Source organism: Brachycentrus maculatus, unplaced genomic scaffold (genome assembly GCF_059751285.1).
Source record: "Brachycentrus maculatus isolate JH-2025_06_01 unplaced genomic scaffold, ASM5975128v1 h1tg000397l, whole genome shotgun sequence".
NCBI lineage: Eukaryota > Metazoa > Arthropoda > Insecta > Trichoptera > Brachycentridae > Brachycentrus > Brachycentrus maculatus.
In genome coordinates this window covers 259,528-277,827 of record NW_028281146.1, presented here as the reverse complement: position 1 = coordinate 277,827, position 18,300 = coordinate 259,528, and the positions used below count along the sequence as shown (strand labels likewise).

At 34.4% G+C, this 18,300-nt stretch overlaps 2 protein-coding genes across 2 annotated transcripts; one reads left to right on the top strand and one right to left on the bottom strand.

Moving 5' to 3' along the window:
• Positions 1-1,249: 1,249 nt before the first annotated feature.
• Positions 1,250-8,256, bottom strand: LOC148302914 (three-prime repair exonuclease 1). Its single transcript, XM_088270860.1, has one exon. The coding sequence runs from the start codon at positions 7,665-7,667 to the stop codon at positions 6,741-6,743; it is 927 nt and encodes a 308-aa protein (XP_088126986.1). The 5' UTR covers positions 7,668-8,256; the 3' UTR covers positions 1,250-6,740.
• A 1,018-nt stretch (positions 8,257-9,274) lies between these two features.
• Positions 9,275-14,367, top strand: LOC148302913 (BLOC-1-related complex subunit 7-like). Its single transcript, XM_088270855.1, has 3 exons — positions 9,275-9,562; positions 11,989-12,191; positions 13,480-14,367. The coding sequence occupies exons 1-2, from the start codon at positions 9,425-9,427 to the stop codon at positions 12,166-12,168; spliced, it is 318 nt and encodes a 105-aa protein (XP_088126981.1). The 5' UTR covers positions 9,275-9,424; the 3' UTR covers positions 12,169-12,191; positions 13,480-14,367.
• Positions 14,368-18,300: the final 3,933 nt, after the last annotated feature.

The window sequence follows — 18,300 nt, the reverse complement described above, 5'->3', positions numbered from 1 at the left end:
CTGCTTACCTCTGCGGGAAAGCGGCGTGATTAGTTAGTTGGTTTATTTAATAAAAAAAAAACAAAATTTTACCAAAAATATAGAAATATTTTATTAACAAAAATTATACAAATTTATCTTAAAAAATAGATTATTCATTTAGTAAATCAAAATTGAATAAAAATTATAATATTTAAAACTAATACATAAAAGTCAATCATTATAAATGGATACAAAATGTAGTTTACATATTGCACTTCTGGTTAAAGACTGTTACAAATCAAAAAATTACATTTCTATGTGAATGGATTTAAAAGTACACATATTGCATTCCTTAAAAATAACTATATACATAAATAAAAGCGTTTATTTGTTCAAAATCTTAAATCTCCTTAAGTTATTATTGAATCAACCATTGGATTGCTGCGAAATTTCGACACAAATTTTTTGAGATCTCAATTTAAAATAAAAATTTTAACAAATAATTTTTTATTACAACAAAGATTTTATAATCAAATTTTTACATCATCCAAAAATATTATTCACAGCCTTTATATTATATTTGAATACATATACAGTGAAACCTCTATTAATAATTTTTAAAGGAACCTATTGAAATAAACAATGAATGCGGGATTAAGAAGTCAACACACAAGGAGATACGATAGAGTGAATATACCCAATATGCATAACCCTTGGTAGGTTAAAATTCTTAGGAGAATATAAATTTTATGGTTGGGACTGACCGGAGCCATTTCGCCGTAACGTAACACGTTACAAAGCGAGCATTCATATAGTCAGTACAGCGAGCCGAGCGCTCCATCCATTGTTTCAGATGCTCGCCGCGAGCGATGTTACGACGTTGCGTTACGACGCAATGCTCCGGTCAGTCCCTACCTTTAATAATAATAGAACCCTTATCCGCACCCCAATGGTGCATAGGGCACTGTGTCATATAAACGCAGTGTTATCTTGATCGTTTACACATGAAGGAAAGGTGATCAGCCCTCCGCTTCAGGTACTAGTCCATGGTAATTTTGAATAAATATTACAGTGAAAAAATCACTTATATTTATTTTACCCCCCTTGGGAATCAAACCCGGGACCTCCAGAATGGTAGCCGAGCGTGCTGAGCATTACACTACGGAGGCGGACAACTTACCCCTACCTTTAGATGTGGACAAATGTATTTATTTAAAAAAAATACAAAACTATAAAGAACAAAAAAAATATTAAAATTGATTGCATTGTAAATAATCTGTGATCGACATTTGTTTTTTAATCTTTTATTTTCGTAAGTCAACAGTAAATTCGGCTTTGCAAAAAATATTTTTTCGGCATCGGTTATTGAGAATGTGCGTAGTAAAAAGTTTTCAATCTTTTAAAGAATGTGCATGCTTCTAAAAATGAAGGTACAGGCAGCGACTCCTCTTCATCAATATCGACCACTTCAGCTATATCTGTCAACCTTGCGTCACACAAGCTGTTGATAGTTTCTATCCCGCACTTTGGAATATTTTCATAGAATGTAAAAATTTTAGAAGAATGTTAAAAAACATTGATAAAATATGTTAATTATGCACCGTAATTTAAACTATGAATATGGTAATATAACTAACTAACTAACTAACCATCACGCCGCTTCCCTACCCCTGTAGGCAGAGAGAATAGAGCGCCACACCACTCTGTCCTTGCAAACATTCTTCGCCTCTTCCACGTTCATGCATCTCCTCATACATACCCGCCGATTGTTACGACTCCTAACCTGACCACTTTCAAGTATTTGGCATACCTGATTGTGCCATGTTTTTCTCGGTCTTCCTCTGCTTCTTTTCCCACTAACATTCGCCTTACAAATTTGTTTTACCGTTCTTTCCTCACTCATTCGTTCTACATGTCCAAACCATCTCAACACACCTTTCTTAATTTTATCGATAATGCTTATCTCAGCTTTGCATTCCTTCCTTATTTCACTATTCGCACATCTATCATACATCGGTATAACTATGAATATGGTAATAACGTAATAGAGAAACAATGGATGCAAACTATTTTTGTATGAAATGAATTTGGGGTAGGAGAAATAAACGACACATCCGGGAAAGCGATTATTCGAGGAATGATAGAGGTTTCACTGTATTTAAAATGTCGATAGTGTAAAGGCAAAGGGTTATCTGTTTAAGTTTGTTCCACAAAATGTCTAAAATAGTGTATTCCATAAGCTGGCAAAAGGATAAAGCTGTAGTTGCAATATTTATTTAGTTTTATTAAGATATGAAAGATATGTATATAAAAATACATAAAACAAATGAGTTATTGAATTTCACAATTTTGTTTTCGCTCTCCTGTAAAATTTGGTCTGAGACAGATATACCCCTTTGCCTTTAGACTACGGATGTGTTTCTTGAAGTGATCACTGTTTTTCTTATCACCATCTGCCAAAAACTTATGCTAAAATATATTAAATCAAAACATTGGTACACAAGAGGCATATATATACCTTAATATAGGGTAAAAACCGCGGTCAAACCACAAGCTGTATACAAAAAAAAAGTGAAAATCATGTTTTCAGGCGTTGCCCAGTATGCGAAATTATTTGTGTTCGGATCTCGCATACAAATAAAAGCGTCTCTACTAAATGTAAAAGCTTTCTAAATCCAATCAAAGATGGCTGCTGTGAACCCAATCGAAGTATTGAATGGGTAACTGAGTAAGTTAACAAAAAAAATCTTTAAAATGTCAATTGGTATATTTTAAAAACATAGTATTTATTAATTTGGGACAATAATGTGATGATTTAAATATATAGCATTCAACATGACTAGTTTCGAGAACTACAGACTTTCTTCTGCTGAAAAACAATATTCAGCTTGATCCTCCTTTTCAATGCAAAACTTTGTTCACCGATGAGGTACATTTTTACATTTTGAGTGTGTCCAAATACTTGTTCGCAAAATCTGGATTATCTCCAATTACATGAGTTATTTTCATATTATTTTTTGACATCTCATCAAAGATGAAGAAGAATATGAAAGTCTGGGCATTTACGGGGCTGACGACCTTTATTTGACTCTTTTACTGACTAATAAAAGAGTTTCTGCTCAATAAAAAAAGCTTCTTTTCATTTCACCAATAGATGTCTCTAGTGAAGTTCTAGTGATTCAAGAATAATGTTTCAAAATTGGTTCATATATATGTAATAAAATAACTAGGTACCTACCTATACATTTTATTAAGTACTTACAAAAAGTACCTACATAAAACAGTTCTACCACCAGATGCCGCATGCGTCGCACAGAATTAAACAAAAGAGATCCGATAATATTATTGACTGTCAGAATCAGATAGATAGATAGATAGATAGATATAAAAATTATTATAAAGATAAATTAAGAATAAACTTTAATTACAAAGCAACACATTGTTTATTTTATTATTATACACCCACTTTACATATTATTTACACTTAATTTTCAAAAGGAAAATATTACCACGTTATAAAACGACAATTTTGTTAATTGGAAATGGATGATGAAACATTAGATGTATTAAAACAATTACTACAATATGTTCGGAGTGAGAGAGAAAAATTAGAAGATGATCAAAGAAAACGATTAGAAGATAATCAAAGAAGACGTGGAAATCTAAGAACTAGTGATAAAATTAAAGATAAAAGTCCATGTAAGATTTGTGAAAATTTAAATAAGGGAACTCGATATCACTCTGAAGCAAGGTGCTGGTTTAAAACAAAGGAGGATGATAAGATTAATAATAAAAATGAAGATTTACAAATTACACAGAAAAAGTGCTTGAAGAATGAAAATAAAAATAATGTGGAAAAAATTTCTACAAAATATAAAATAAAATATACTCCAGAAAAGAAGAATTTCGAAGCAGATTGTATGAGCAGGAATCCAGTAATAGAATCGAAGGAAAATGCAAATGAACAATTAAAAGTTGTAAATTTGGTTAAATTAGAAGATATTTTAAAAGATCAGAATAAAAATGAAGACATACAAATAACACAGAAACAGTGCTTGAAAAATGAAAATAAAAATAAAGTAGAAAAAACTTCTACGAAAGATAAAATAAAATATACTCCAGGAAAGAAGAATTTAGAAGTAGATTGTCTAAGCAGGAATCCAGTATTAGAATCGAGTGAAAATGCAGATGAACAATTAAAAGTTGTAAATTTGGTTAAATTAGAAGATACTTTAAGAGATCAGAATAAAAATGAAGGAATTCAAAAGAAAAAAACAAATGGATTGAAAAAAAACTGTGTCTACTTTAAAAGGGTCAAGAAGAAAAAAAATACAAAAAAAAAAAAAAAAAAAACTTTATCATATCACTAAACTTATACCTGTCCCTTCACTACAAGAAGATGATCCGGAGGACGAGTGAAAATTTTACTATGAATTTTCATCCCCAAGGGGGGAGATGTAATAAAATAACTAGGTACCTACCTATACATTTTATTAAGTACTTACAAAAAGTACCTACATAAAACAGTTCTACCACCAGATGCCGCATGCGTCGCACAGAATTAAACAAAAGAGATCCGATAATATTATTGACTGTCAGAATCAGATAGATAGATAGATAGATAGATATAAAAATTATTATAAAGATAAATTAAGAATAAACTTTAATTACAAAGCAACACATTGTTTATTTTATTATTATACACCCACTTTACATATTATTTACACTTAATTTTCAAAAGGAAAATATTACCACGTTATATATATATAACTTCCAAGAATTTGAGTAGTGTGGTTGTCAATAATGGGTAGAATTGGTGAATGTTACACGTGTGTAAAGTGATCAGTTAAACCAGCCTGTGACGGTTGTCAGCTCTGTAAATGCCCAGACTTCCATATTCTTCTTCATCTTTGATGAGATGTCAAAAAATAATAGGTACATTTTTGGTTAAATGGCTATGTCAATAAGCAGATTGCCTAATTCGGAGTGGAGAAAACCCAGAAGCCTTTGTCAAGACGCCCTTACATCCATTTAAAGTCACTGTTTGGTGTGCTTTATGGGCAGATGGAATCATTGGCCCATATTGTTTTAAAGACGATGCCTGCCAGAATGTTACGGTCAATGGAGAGCGCTGCAGAACCATGATTACTGACTTCTTCGTACCTCAGTAGAATGGCATTGATGTGACACAGGGTTACAACAAGATGGCGCAACATGTCACATGGCAGGTGCCAACATCAATTTATTGCTATTATTAAAAAAAACAACCTATATATTGATATATCCGTAGGTTCAATAATCCAGTGTCTGATTAGAATAAATAATAAAAAAAGTTAAAACACAAATTGATGGAGCCATTAAAATATTGCCAGAAGCAAACTAAAATACTATTACACAAACACATTTTTGTAAAAAAAAATCACAAAGACAAGCAACGTATAATTAAATGTACAAATTACTTAAAAACTAATTTTGTTATTTGTTGATACACCACAGTGTAATTTAATTTACTAGTTTACGAAAGTTACACTGACTTTGTCAAATTTATTTTGTGTCAATTTACGATGGTGACATTCCAACTAACAAATGTCACATTCGGCTTGCACATACTGATGTGTCAAGCGTAAGAACCCGGTAACGTCGAAGGCTATATAAACGAGTAAATATATATATATAGACTATATAATGTATGATAAAATAACAACTATATAGTTTTTTCCACATATATTTGAAAATATTTCAAATATATTGTAAATATTTTAATATACATGTGTATATATTTATAAATAATAAAAATATTAAACCCTTATCCTCACCCGATGGTGCATAGGGCACTGCATCATGTAAACACAGTGTTTTCTTGATCGTCAACACATGAAGGAAAGGTGATCAGCCCTCCGCTTCAGGTACCTTGAGTAAATTTATATATTAATTTTAAATCAAACACAGATTTTTTGAGCCTACTAAGTTGTATTTTACTAACAAAAACACATAAAAAAATTATATTACGACAATTGTTTCGCCTAGTTATGGCATTATCAAATGAACGTCTTTGTTAATGAAATATAACTTAGTAGACTCAAAAAATCTGTGTTTGATTTAAAATTAATACATAAATTAAAATGGAGTTCTACAAATTAAACGCCAAATCAAGAAATACCTTCAATAAATATTATAGTGAAAAAATCACTTTATAAATATATATTTGTATATATTTTCCACATAAGTATATGTGGAAAAACTATATGGTTTTATTATATAAAATTAAGTTTCGGATATCGCTCACTCCTTTCAAGAACGTCATAAATCAAAAATCGTAAATTTTCAGTTGTGCATGTATTCGAAATGCCCAGAAAAATGTACTATATCCCAGCAAAAGAGGCATATTTTTAACTTAATATTTACCTGCTACAGGGCAGAAAATGTTGTTTTTGCATTTTGAAGAAAATGTAATGTTTAATTATTTTTATAAATAAATTAAACATTTTTCAAATGTGGAAAAAACCTTCAGGTTTTACCTAAAGAGATCTGTAGCACAGTAAAAAGTTCAATAAGTGGCTTGATATTTATTTTTAATACATTGCATTATATTTTTAAACTTTAAAAACGTTCTCCTGAAAAATCAAGTTTTTTGATTTATGACGTTCTTGAAAGGAGTGAGCGATATGTCAGTACAAAACTAATATCTAATAAAAAGTAATTGCATATAAAAACATTTCCCTGTAAGCCAATCTGCACGTTTAGTATTTAGACTATTACTAAAACATCTCGATAATTAGTTACTCCTGAGATGGAAATAGCTTCTTCTTTGCCACATGGCGAGGAAACTTGTGCCCCTTTTGCATTCGAGATATTTGGGAAAACAGTTCGCAACTGGAGTCGCACCAATTCACCGCTTCGTCAGCAATGCCGATGCAACATTCCAAGAGCATCATGCAGTCGCTTTCCGCCCTGTGAGCATCCACGGGGCTCCGACCCAGAATCTCTTCGTACAAATTCGACAATTTGAAACTCTGCCTGCCGTTCAAAGTCAACCGTTTATTTCCGCTGAATCCGGGGGAGAATGATGATAGCTTCCTCTTTTCCGGCGTATTCTCAGGGGAGCTGACTGTCATGATATTTGGCATACTCAAGTCAGGTTCAGAGTGTTGTTTTTCTAGATTTTCTATTAAAACAAGATCCGTTTCGTCAATTTCTACATCCCAATCGCTTTCGGCCTTGTGGATTAATGTCTCGATCAATTTCGGGCGCTGTCTATGTTTCAAAACATATTTGAACATCAGTAAAGAGTCCGCACACATCACGTCTTGTTGGATTTGGATGTTCGTGTCACCAATCTCCGCCCGAAGAATGGGGTAGTCGAAACCGTATCCATTGTGAGTGACGAAACAAACCGGCGCTTGGAGCTGCGTGAGGAAGAACTTGATTCCTCTGACGGAATTGGCGTCAAAAGGACTTTCATTTTCCAGCAGTTCATTTGTCACCCCGGTTATTTTGGAAGCGATCGGGTTTATCGGACGGTTGGGATTGTAGCACTGGACAAATTTATGCATCACTCGAGGGAGATTTCCAGGCTTCGTGCTCAGTAAGCTGTCTCGACTCACGGCGACCATCGCGAGTTCCGTGACCTTGGTGCTGCTGCCGTCTTGCCACGGAAATCCGGTAGTTTCTAAATCCAGGAACACAAACGTTTGAATAATCGCCATCGTCCAATATACCAAACCCAACTTTCGAGAGAATCCTCACAAGATAAACTAGGCAACATACAGGGACTAGTTGTAAAACATTCCAACAGACTGTCGATTTGTTATCATTAACATTTTGCAGTTAAACCAATGTTTTAACACTCTTCAATCAATTATTTACACAATTTTATTGCGAATTTCACCCCCATCCCACTTACAGTAGAACTTCCATTTACAACTGTAAGTTACAGTAGAACCCCTCTTATCAGGACTGGGGATATGTTCAGAACGCAAAAAACTTCAGATTATCAAAGGAAAAAAATGTCAAAAATGACTGTATATATATCTCTTTCTACACCAAAAACACTGCGCAAAACCCGTTATTATTATTGAAAAATATTACACACGCATATAAAAAATTAAAGTCTATGGTAAAAAGCCGGTTTTCGTTCAACAAATTCGGCTCGAGCACTGTCGGGTCAACCCAAAGATTATATACTAGTATGGGTCAACCGGAGTGGCGGACTAGCCGAGCAAAGGCCGAGGTTATCTCAGTTTTGCGACCAACGGGTTTTTTTTTAATTTTTCTTGGAATGTCAAAAAAAATACATGACAGCTGACAGGACTTGAGCAAATAAACATAAACAAAGTCATGCTCGTCATACTATATGGAACAAACGAAGTAGGTACCCCAAGTATAACGAAGCAAATTGACGCATTTATAAAAAAAACATAATTTTAACCTTTTTCAGGTAATCGTAGTTCAGATGGAAGGTGAGTTAAGTCCTTGGAGGAATTTTTCGAAATGTAGGGGGGAAACGTGCGAGTGGTGAGCAATCTTACTCCAAAACTGAATTAAGAACGCTGAACAATGATCACTCAACGATAACCATTAAAAAATCGGTTTCAAATACGAGATTGTATAATTTACAATTCGAGATAAAAACTTTCGCTCGAGTGATCACCGTTATCAGATGTAACACCGTGTGTGAGGAAAAATTTAGTTCTGATTGTACGATACGGAGTCGTAATAATTGTCGGGTGATGCGGAGTCGTATTAATTGTCGGGTGGGTAATGAGGAGATGCATGAATGTAGAAGAGGCGAAGAATGTTTGCAAAGACAGAGTGGTGTGGCATTTGATTCTCTTTGCCTACCCCTGCGGGGAAGCAGCGTGATGGTTAGTTAGTTAATTAGTTAGTTTTATACGATACGTGGTACGATGATAGCACCGCCTTCGCACCCCATCTAGAATTTTATATTTGCTTCATAGAATAGTCCCAAAGTTAAGTACGTGGATAGTATTGTTTCAGATAAGCCATATCAATTACGTATTTTTATTATAAACTGTTTGAAAGCTCGAGAGTTCAGACTGAAATGAAAATTATTAAACTTTTTTTCACTTCACAAAAATAAGGTGACAATGAATACACAGTTTTTATTCATGATGTGTATTTTTTATTAATCTTAAAAACAGGCTACAAGGCCTACAACAAGATGAAGAAGAAGAAGAAGAAGAAGATTTTTTTATTTGAAAACTGGAAATATTTCAGTTTCCACGACGCCAGCAACTTAACATCACTCTACTATGATCGCCTGTAGATCGCTAAAAGTAGCAAAACGCAGTCTAATTGTCAAAAATCTATGGTTAAAATATTTTTAATTGCTGATCGCTGTCAAATTTGGTCTTTGCTGTCAAAGTTAGAATTGAAAATTGTAATAACTACGTTAAATTTTTATATTTATTCAGACTGTACCACTGAGTCTGGCCACTGAATAATGGCATCAGCATCTTCAAGCAGCGCGAGAAGTTTATTCGCAGATTCCAAAATTCGTTTAGCAGAAAGGGTGCAAGTCAACGTGAATAATATCGCTTCCCTCACGAGACAAATTCAACGAGGATCAAAAACAAACGAGGTACGTTGGACTTGTTATATCAGCAACAAGATCTCAGTCTTTTTTTTTACTTTTACAGTCTACTAATTTTTATTTTATTAAAAACACATCAAATAAGATTTGTGATAATAGTTTCGCCTTGCTATGGCATTTTAAAACTAATGTAAATGCAAATACCATAACAAGGCGAAACAATTATCACGAATAGTGAAATAAGGAAGGAATGCAAAGGTGTGTTGAGATGGTTTGGACATGTAGAACGAATGAGTGAGGAAAGACGGTAAAACAAATTTATGAGGCGAATGTAATTGGAAAAAGGAGCAGAGGAAGACCGAGAAAAACTTGCTACGATCAGGTATGCCAAATACTTGAAAGCGGTCAGGTTAGGAATCGTAACAATCGGCGGGTATGTATGAGGAGATGCATGAACGTGGAAGAGGCGAGGAATGTTTGCAAAGACAGAATGGTGTGGCATTCTATTCTCTGTGCCTACCCCTGCGGGTACTCTAAAAATCTGTGTTTGATTTTAATATTTGATATGTAGATTAAAATGGAGTTTACAAATTATATGCCAAATCTATTCATGTTTTATTTCTTCTCACCTTAGTCAAGCAGGTACTGTAAAAATTGGAAAATCAAGATATGATTTTTTTACCCCTTTCAAAGTATTAATATGGCCGTACCCAGCTGGCTGTGATTTTTTCAACAAAAATAAATCCTAAAAAAGGAAAAATTTTGTAAACAGATATAAAGAATATTATGAAAAATTACCAAATATATACACTGTGTGGGGTTTGAGCTGCCGTTTACTCAGAAAACACAGTTTAAATATTCACAAAATGTCAGGGTGGCTAACTCAATACAGAAAACACATTTACTTATAAATATAGCGGAATATAACTGTGTTTATAACATATCGCTCACTCCTTTCAAGAACGTCATAAATCAGAAATTGACAATTTTGAGTTGTGTATGTTTTCGGAATGCCCAGAAAATGTACTATATCCCAGCAAAAGCGGCATATTTTAAACTTAATATTTACCCGCTACAGGGCAGAAAATGATGTTTTTGCATTTTGAAGAAAAGGTATTGTTTAATTCTTTTTTTAAATATATCAAATATTTTTCAAATGGAGAAAAAACCTCCAGGTTTTACTTAAAAAGATCTGTTGCGCAATAAAAAGTTCAATAAGTGGCGTGATATTTATTTTTAATACATTGTGTTTTATTTTTAAACTTTAAAAACGTTCTCCTGAAAAATCAAGTTTTTTGATTTATGACGTTCTTGAAAGGAGTGAGCGATATGTTTATTAATTTACAGTGGAACCTCTCATAACGAGTTTAATTCGTTCCAGAATCTTACTCGTTATGCGAAACACTCGTAACAAACAAATAAATGAAAAATACAATAATGCATTCCAGACCGAAAGAAAACTCAAATTTTTTGATATTTTTTTTAACGTTTATTCAAATAAAATTACGTATAAATTGTTAAGGTGTGTTAAAACTTACAATATAATTTAGATTTGAAAAAAAACTAACTAACTAACCATCACACCGCTTCCCCGCAGGGGTAGGCAGAGAGAATAGAACGCCACACCACTCTGTCTTTGCAAACATTCTTCACCTCTTCCACGTTCATGCATTTCCTCATACATACCCGCCGATTATTTCAACTCCTAACCTGACCACTTTCAAGTATTTGGCAAACCTGATCAAGCCAAGTTTTTCTCGGTCTTCCTCTGCTCCTTTTTCTAATTACATTCGCCTCGTAAATTTGTTTTATCGTTCTTTCCTCACTCATTCCTTCCATATGTCCAAACCATCGCATAACCCTTATCCGCACCCAATGGTGCAAGGGCACTGCATCGAATTGACGCAGTGTTATTTTGATCTCTACTTACATGAAGGCAAGGTGATCACTCTTACGCTTCAGGAACCAGCCCAGGGTAATATGAAATAAATATTACAGTGTAAAATCATTTATATTTATTTTCACCCCCCCTGGGAATCGAACCCGGGACCTCCAGCACGGTAGCTAAACACGCTGACCATTACACCACGGAGGCGGACAATTTTTGTAAATTTATGAATAATGCTTATATACAACATTTTGAGTGTGTCCAAATACTTGTTCACAAAATCTGGAGTATCTCCAATTACAGGAGTTATTTTCATATTATTTTTTTGACATCTATTAGATGTCAAAAAAATTATATGAAAATAATCACTTAAACCAGCCTATGACGGTCGTCAGCCCCGTAAATGCCTAGACTTCCATATTCTTCTTCATCTTTGATGAGATGTCAAAAAATAATATGAAAATAACTCCTGTAATTGGAGATAATCCAGATTTTGTGAACAAGTATTTGGACACACTCAAAATGTTGTATATGAATAATTCTCATCTCGGCGTTGCATTTTTAAATGTTGCTTTATCATTTTTAGCTGCTGATACGATCGTCCAGGGAATTTGCGCAAGTAGAACACTGTATGGACAACACGGAGGCCAACCTGAAGAAGATGGAACTGATCGTGATCCATCTCGGCTTCCAAAATGAAAACATGGTCAAGTCGGCACAGCTCTTGGACGAGATCGAGGAGCAGGTGGCGGCCATGAGAAGATGATCGCTTGCATTCACCACCCAACGGTGCGTAGGGCACTGCGTCCCATCCATGCAGTGTCATATTGATTATTGATTACGCAAAAGAAGGTGATCAGTCGTGCGCTTCAAGTACGAGTCCATGATAATATTTGATTAATATTAGAGTGAAAAGTCACTAATATCTATTGTCCGCCTCCATAGTGTAGTGGTTAGCATGCTAGGCTACCGTGCTGGAGGTCCCGGGTTTGATTACCAAGAGGGTCAATGGTGCATAGGGCACTGCATCCCAACAATGCAGTGTTATATTGATGATTTATTACGCAAAGGAAGGTGACTAGTCGTTCGTTTTAAGTACAGTGGAACCTCTTATAATGAGCACCTCTTATAATAAGTAATTTGCATAAAAAATTTCAAAAAGTTGCTCCCTTAACGCATAACGAGTTACAGAGAAAGGGCAAGTCCCTTTTTCACATTCACTTGCGAGCCAGGACTTCCGCACCAGTCAAAACAAAAAATGTTGTTTTTCATCTCGCCAATAGATGTCTCTAGTGAAGTTCTAGTGATTCAAAAACAATGTTTCAAAATTGGTTCAAATATATATATATATATATATATATATATATATATATATATATATATATATATATATATATATATATGTATATGTATATGTATATGTATATGTATATGTATATGTATATGTATATGTATATGTATATGTATATGTATATGTATATGTATATGTATATGTATATGTATATGTATATGTATATGTATATGTATATGTATATGTATATGTATATGTATATGTATATGTATATGTATATGTATATGTATATGTATATATATATATATATATATATATATATATATATATATATATATATATATATATATAGAACTTCCAAGAATTTGAGTAGTGTGGTTGTCAATAATGGGTAGAATTGGTGAATGTTACACGTGTGTAAAGTGATTACTTAAACCAGCCTATGACGGTCGTCAGCCCCGTAAATGCCCAGACTTCCATATTCTTCTTTGATGAGATGTCAAAAAATAATATAAAACAATGTTTTGCTTAACAAGTAAGATTCTGTAACAAATTATGCTATGAGAGGTTCCACTGTACTAGTCTGGGATGATATTGAATCAATATAAGAATGAAAAATAGCTCATATTTATTTGTACCCCTCTGGGAATCGAACCCGGGACCTCCAGTATGGTTGGCAGATGCGTTAAACACTACATTACTAATTTTGAAGAATTATAAAACAGGTGGAAAAATTATATGCATATTTTCTCTAAAGAATAATTTCAGTTTTGTTTTATTTTACAGATTCAAAGTGGATTTAAGAAAATGGAATGAATTACACATTTTTTCTTAGAAATTGGCAGTGCCAATGGACCAATCTCTCACACACACGTGGGTGTGGCTTCTCTACTCTTTTTCGCTTCTAAAATACAAAAATAAAACAGTATTCATAACGTATATGTGAAATTATTTAATTGGCTTTTATCATTGTCAATCTAATTATTTTTTCATATTTTTTATGTCTTCTTCTTTCCATGTTCGCTCCCTAGGTGGAGCATATGGCCAACACGAGACGTCTCCAAGCCACTCTGTCACGCGCCATCTCCTTGGCTTCCTCCCAGGTCAGTCCGGCGTCTCGAAGTTCCGCTGAGTATAGTCGGTGAATGGTCGTCAGCGGCTTTTCGGGGCGCCGGAATCCTCGGGGTTGGAAGAAGAGACACGAGGGGTTGATGCTCTCAGGTGGCATTCTGAGGACATGTCCCAACCATATTTTTTTTTGTAGACTGCGAAAAAGCTTTTGTAGACTACGAAAAAGCTTTCGACAGTCCGCATTTTTTTTATGTACAAGCTGTATAATTCCAAATCAATTAATAATATATAGTCAGCAACGCAAATGTGGTTCAAAGAGCAAGAGCAGGAGACAGTTGCTGACTGATATCGAGGTCCGGGAGGTGTCCTATCTGGGGCATGTGCTGAGAGGAGACAAGTACGAGCTATTGCACCTAATGGAGGGTTTACACCTAATTTGGGGAGAGTAAAAGAAAAAAATATGAATTTTCTTATACAAAAATTATATTTGCATATTAAATCATGTATGTATAGATTCAATTATGAAAGTAGTGAATAGTTTTTGTTTTAAGTAATAAAAGTTAATAATAAAATGTGACTTTAAATAAAATACAAATATACATAGTTTTATTTTTTCATTAAATACATAAGATATCAATTTAAACGTAAATTTATTTATATAATATAACAAACCAATGTTCATAACAATTGTTCTTAAAATAACAATAGGGTCTTTACGCACTTTACATTTTAAATATTTAAAGCATTTTCTAATGACATTACTTAAAAAACATGTTTTCACTAAAAATTTTCCGTTTAAAAAAATAAGAAAATTACTTCTAACCCTTATCCGTACCCAATGGTGCATAGGGCACTGTATTGTATTGGCGCAGAATTATCTTGATTGTTACTTACATGAAGGCAAGGCGATCACTCCTGCGCTTCAGGTAAAAGTATAGGGTAATATTAAATAAATATCAGAGTGTCAGTAAATTCACTAATTTATTTTCACCCCCTCTGGGAATCGAACCCGGCACCTCCAGCAGGGTAGCTAAACACGCTAACCATTACACCACGGAGGCGGACTAAAGTCCTCCAACAAAATTTATGGTATGTACAATTGCACGGAATAAACAACAGTTGCTAAGTCACGGATTTTGTAGTGCGCAAAATTTGTAGGTAATTTGAAATATCTGTATTTTACATGCATTTGGGAAATTCATTTAGCATAGTATTATTTTTAAATATAGGTACCACTAATAGTGTGTTATGGTATATTTAAAAATACATTTTTTTGAGTAAATTGATTTCTTTTTTAATATGTGTGAAAAGACCCTATTACGAAGAAAAAACAAATTATCTAAAAGGTAATATTAATTAACAGAATAAAAGAGAAAATGCAAAAAAAGTTTCACTCAATTATCTTAAATATATTTTTATGTATACTATAAATATAAAGATTATGATAATGTCTAAAATTCCCCTCCATTCTGGACTCATCCGCATCCGGACAGCCCTTAGGGCATCACAGCGGATCCATGCAGCGTTAGCTTGGTAGTGGGATGAAGATGACGCAAGTCAAGGACATTACGTGTATATATATACATAGGGAAGGAAAGGGGTGAGAGGGTCGGAGAATAGAAGCAATGTCTAAGGCACTCAGGGTTGCATAACCGTACTCATAACAGATTGTGTAATGTGTACACAGCTAATTTGTACGAGTCCCTTGAGGAAAAATGCGGGTGAAATGGGAAGAGCAGCAATCACTACGGCACTCGGGGTTGCGTACCCTCACTCGTTCCGTAAATTGTACACCGCTAAGGAACTGGAGTGGTGTGGGAGATTTTTTTTCAACACGTAGATGCCAAGGCTACCAAATAAGGGAGAGCTTCTACAGATTGGCTCTCTTGTTGACTTCCGAGGAGGCTTGTCCTTAGATGTGGTGTTCGGAGGGGCGGAAAGTCATCACCCACCGCGGAAACATAACCTCAACCAGATGACATTTAATGGCAAACATTAATTTATGATCGATAATCCTGAAATTAGCCAGGACATTGGTCTGTATGTTCCCGATAGTTACCTAAGACAGCGTCGGCATAGATTGTTTCACATTCCTATACACAGGACCAACCTGCCGATGGTTATGCCTGTAGGAAGAGCTACCGCTATGTTGAACAATATCACATTGGATATTGATCTGTTCCATGTGTCTGAAGGAGTTTTCCAAAGCGGGATTCTTCTACACCTTTAGCAATAGTTCTTGCATATATTTTTATTTTGATGTATATGATTGAATTTTTTCATAGTTTGTAATGTATTTATTTATTGAAATAAATAAATTGAAAAATTGAAATTGAATTTCTAGTGTTATCAGCCAGCAGTCAATTATTTTTAAATTAAATTGATCCACCGTGGTGTTAAAAGCCGAAGACTTGATGGACACATCCGATTTTGGTGACAAAAACACCCTCTAATACATGGTGGATAACTAAAAATTAAGTTAGTTAAAAAAATATTAATACTTGAAAAAAAAATATTGTATGAATTCTTCTTCTTTACGAGCCCACTGCTGGATATAGGCCTCTTCCCCTTTTTTACATTTACTCCGGTCGGTTGCTGCTTGCAGCCAGTTTCTACCCCCCACAGCGACTATATCGTCAGACCATCTCTTTTGGGGTCTTCTGACACCTCTTTTGCTCTCCCAAGGTCTCCATCATAGAATTCTTGGGGTCCATCTTGTGGGGTCTTATCTCGCTATATGTCCTGCCCGCTGCCATTTGAGTTTTGCCACGCGATCCATGATGTCTCTACTTTGGTTTTTTTCCTGGTATATTCATAATTATATTATTTTTTGACATCTCATCAAAAATGACGAAGAATATGGAAGTCTGGGCATTTACGGGGCTGACGACCGTCATACGCTGGTTTAAGTGATCACTTTACACGCGTGTAACATTCACCAATTCTACCCATTATTGACAACCACATTACTCAAATTCTTGGAAGTTCTACATGTATGAACCAATTCAGAAACATTGTCATTGATTCACTAGAACTTCACTAGAGACATCTATTGGTGAGATGAAAAGAAGCTTTTTTATTGAGCAGAAACTCTTGTATCAGTATGTGAAGTCCGAATCCTGGATTATAATCACACACATGAGAAACGCCAGAAAATATCATATTTAATTTTTATTATTCAAGCTATAATTTGACCAGATAATTTATTTACTTACGTATTTACTTACTGTAAATAAATTATTCATATTTAATTTAATCCCTCAGGCTATACCAAGCATGGATCTTTCCACGGATCGCTGTGTGCACTTCTGCATTTCTCTTTGTCAGAGCCATAGTCTCTAGTGCATATGCGCTCATTGGCAGTATGCAGGATTCATAAACTTTTCTTTTTAAACAGGTCGGAACCTCTTTATTTCGTAGAATCTGTTTCAAGTTTTCCAAAAGCCTATGAATACTAAAAAATGTTCATTTTTCACAAGGGAGTCAAATATGAATGTCTTCTTTTATATATTAAATGTTAAATGATGTTAATATTATTAATATGATAGTCAAAAATCAATGACTAACCAATCAGCTCAAGGGATCAATAACTAACCCATCTTTCCCTTTATTAATCTTAATACAAATATACAATTACAAAATACATCTTTAAGATAAAAACAAAATGCTAACGCTCGATAGTTCACAAAAAGTAATGACATTATTAAAGAAAACACTTGTTTTGTTATTACTTGAGTTTATTTTATGAAAACTAGTTTCGGAAGTTAAGCTTCCATCTTCAGGTCTAAATGTAAACAGTTTACATTTAGACCTGAAGATGGAAGCATAGCTTCCGAAACTAGTTGTCATAAAATAAACTAAAATGGTAAAAAAACAAGTGTTTTCTTTAAAAATTTCAACATGTCTTACTACAAAGTAAATGCTGAAACAATAAATAAAATAAAGTAATGACAATGACGCATTATTTAATGCAGTGCCCTATGCACCATTTGGTGCAAGTGAATAGAAGATAGAGCTTGTCAGGAGCTTGGTCCACTCCATTTTTCTCTATGCTGCTGAAACATGGACCATAAAAACATCAGAAAAGAAGAAAAATTGACGCTTTTGAAATGTGGTATTGGAGGCGCATGCTCCGAATCCCACGGACAGCTAGACGCACCAACGAGTCCATTCGCCAGGAACTACACTTGGATGGCTTGACTCTGGTCAGTGTCTGTACAAGACAGATTCAGTTCTATGGACACGTTGTGCGTGACAACGAGGATAGCCTGGAACGACTGGTTGTGATTGGTAGCCTGGAGGAGAAGAGAGGGAGAGGAAAATCCCCACCTGACGGACCGATGGAGTTAAGGCAGCAGCAGGCACCTCGGTGGTTGGGGCGCTAGGTGCAGCGCAGTCAAGGGATAACTGGAGAATAGTCATTGCTTCCACAAGGGTCACAACCCTCAGTAATGAGGAATAACACGGAGATGAAGATAGAGAAGGTCCAATGATAATACTTGATGCAATATGATGTCGAACTTAGGCCATGTCTTG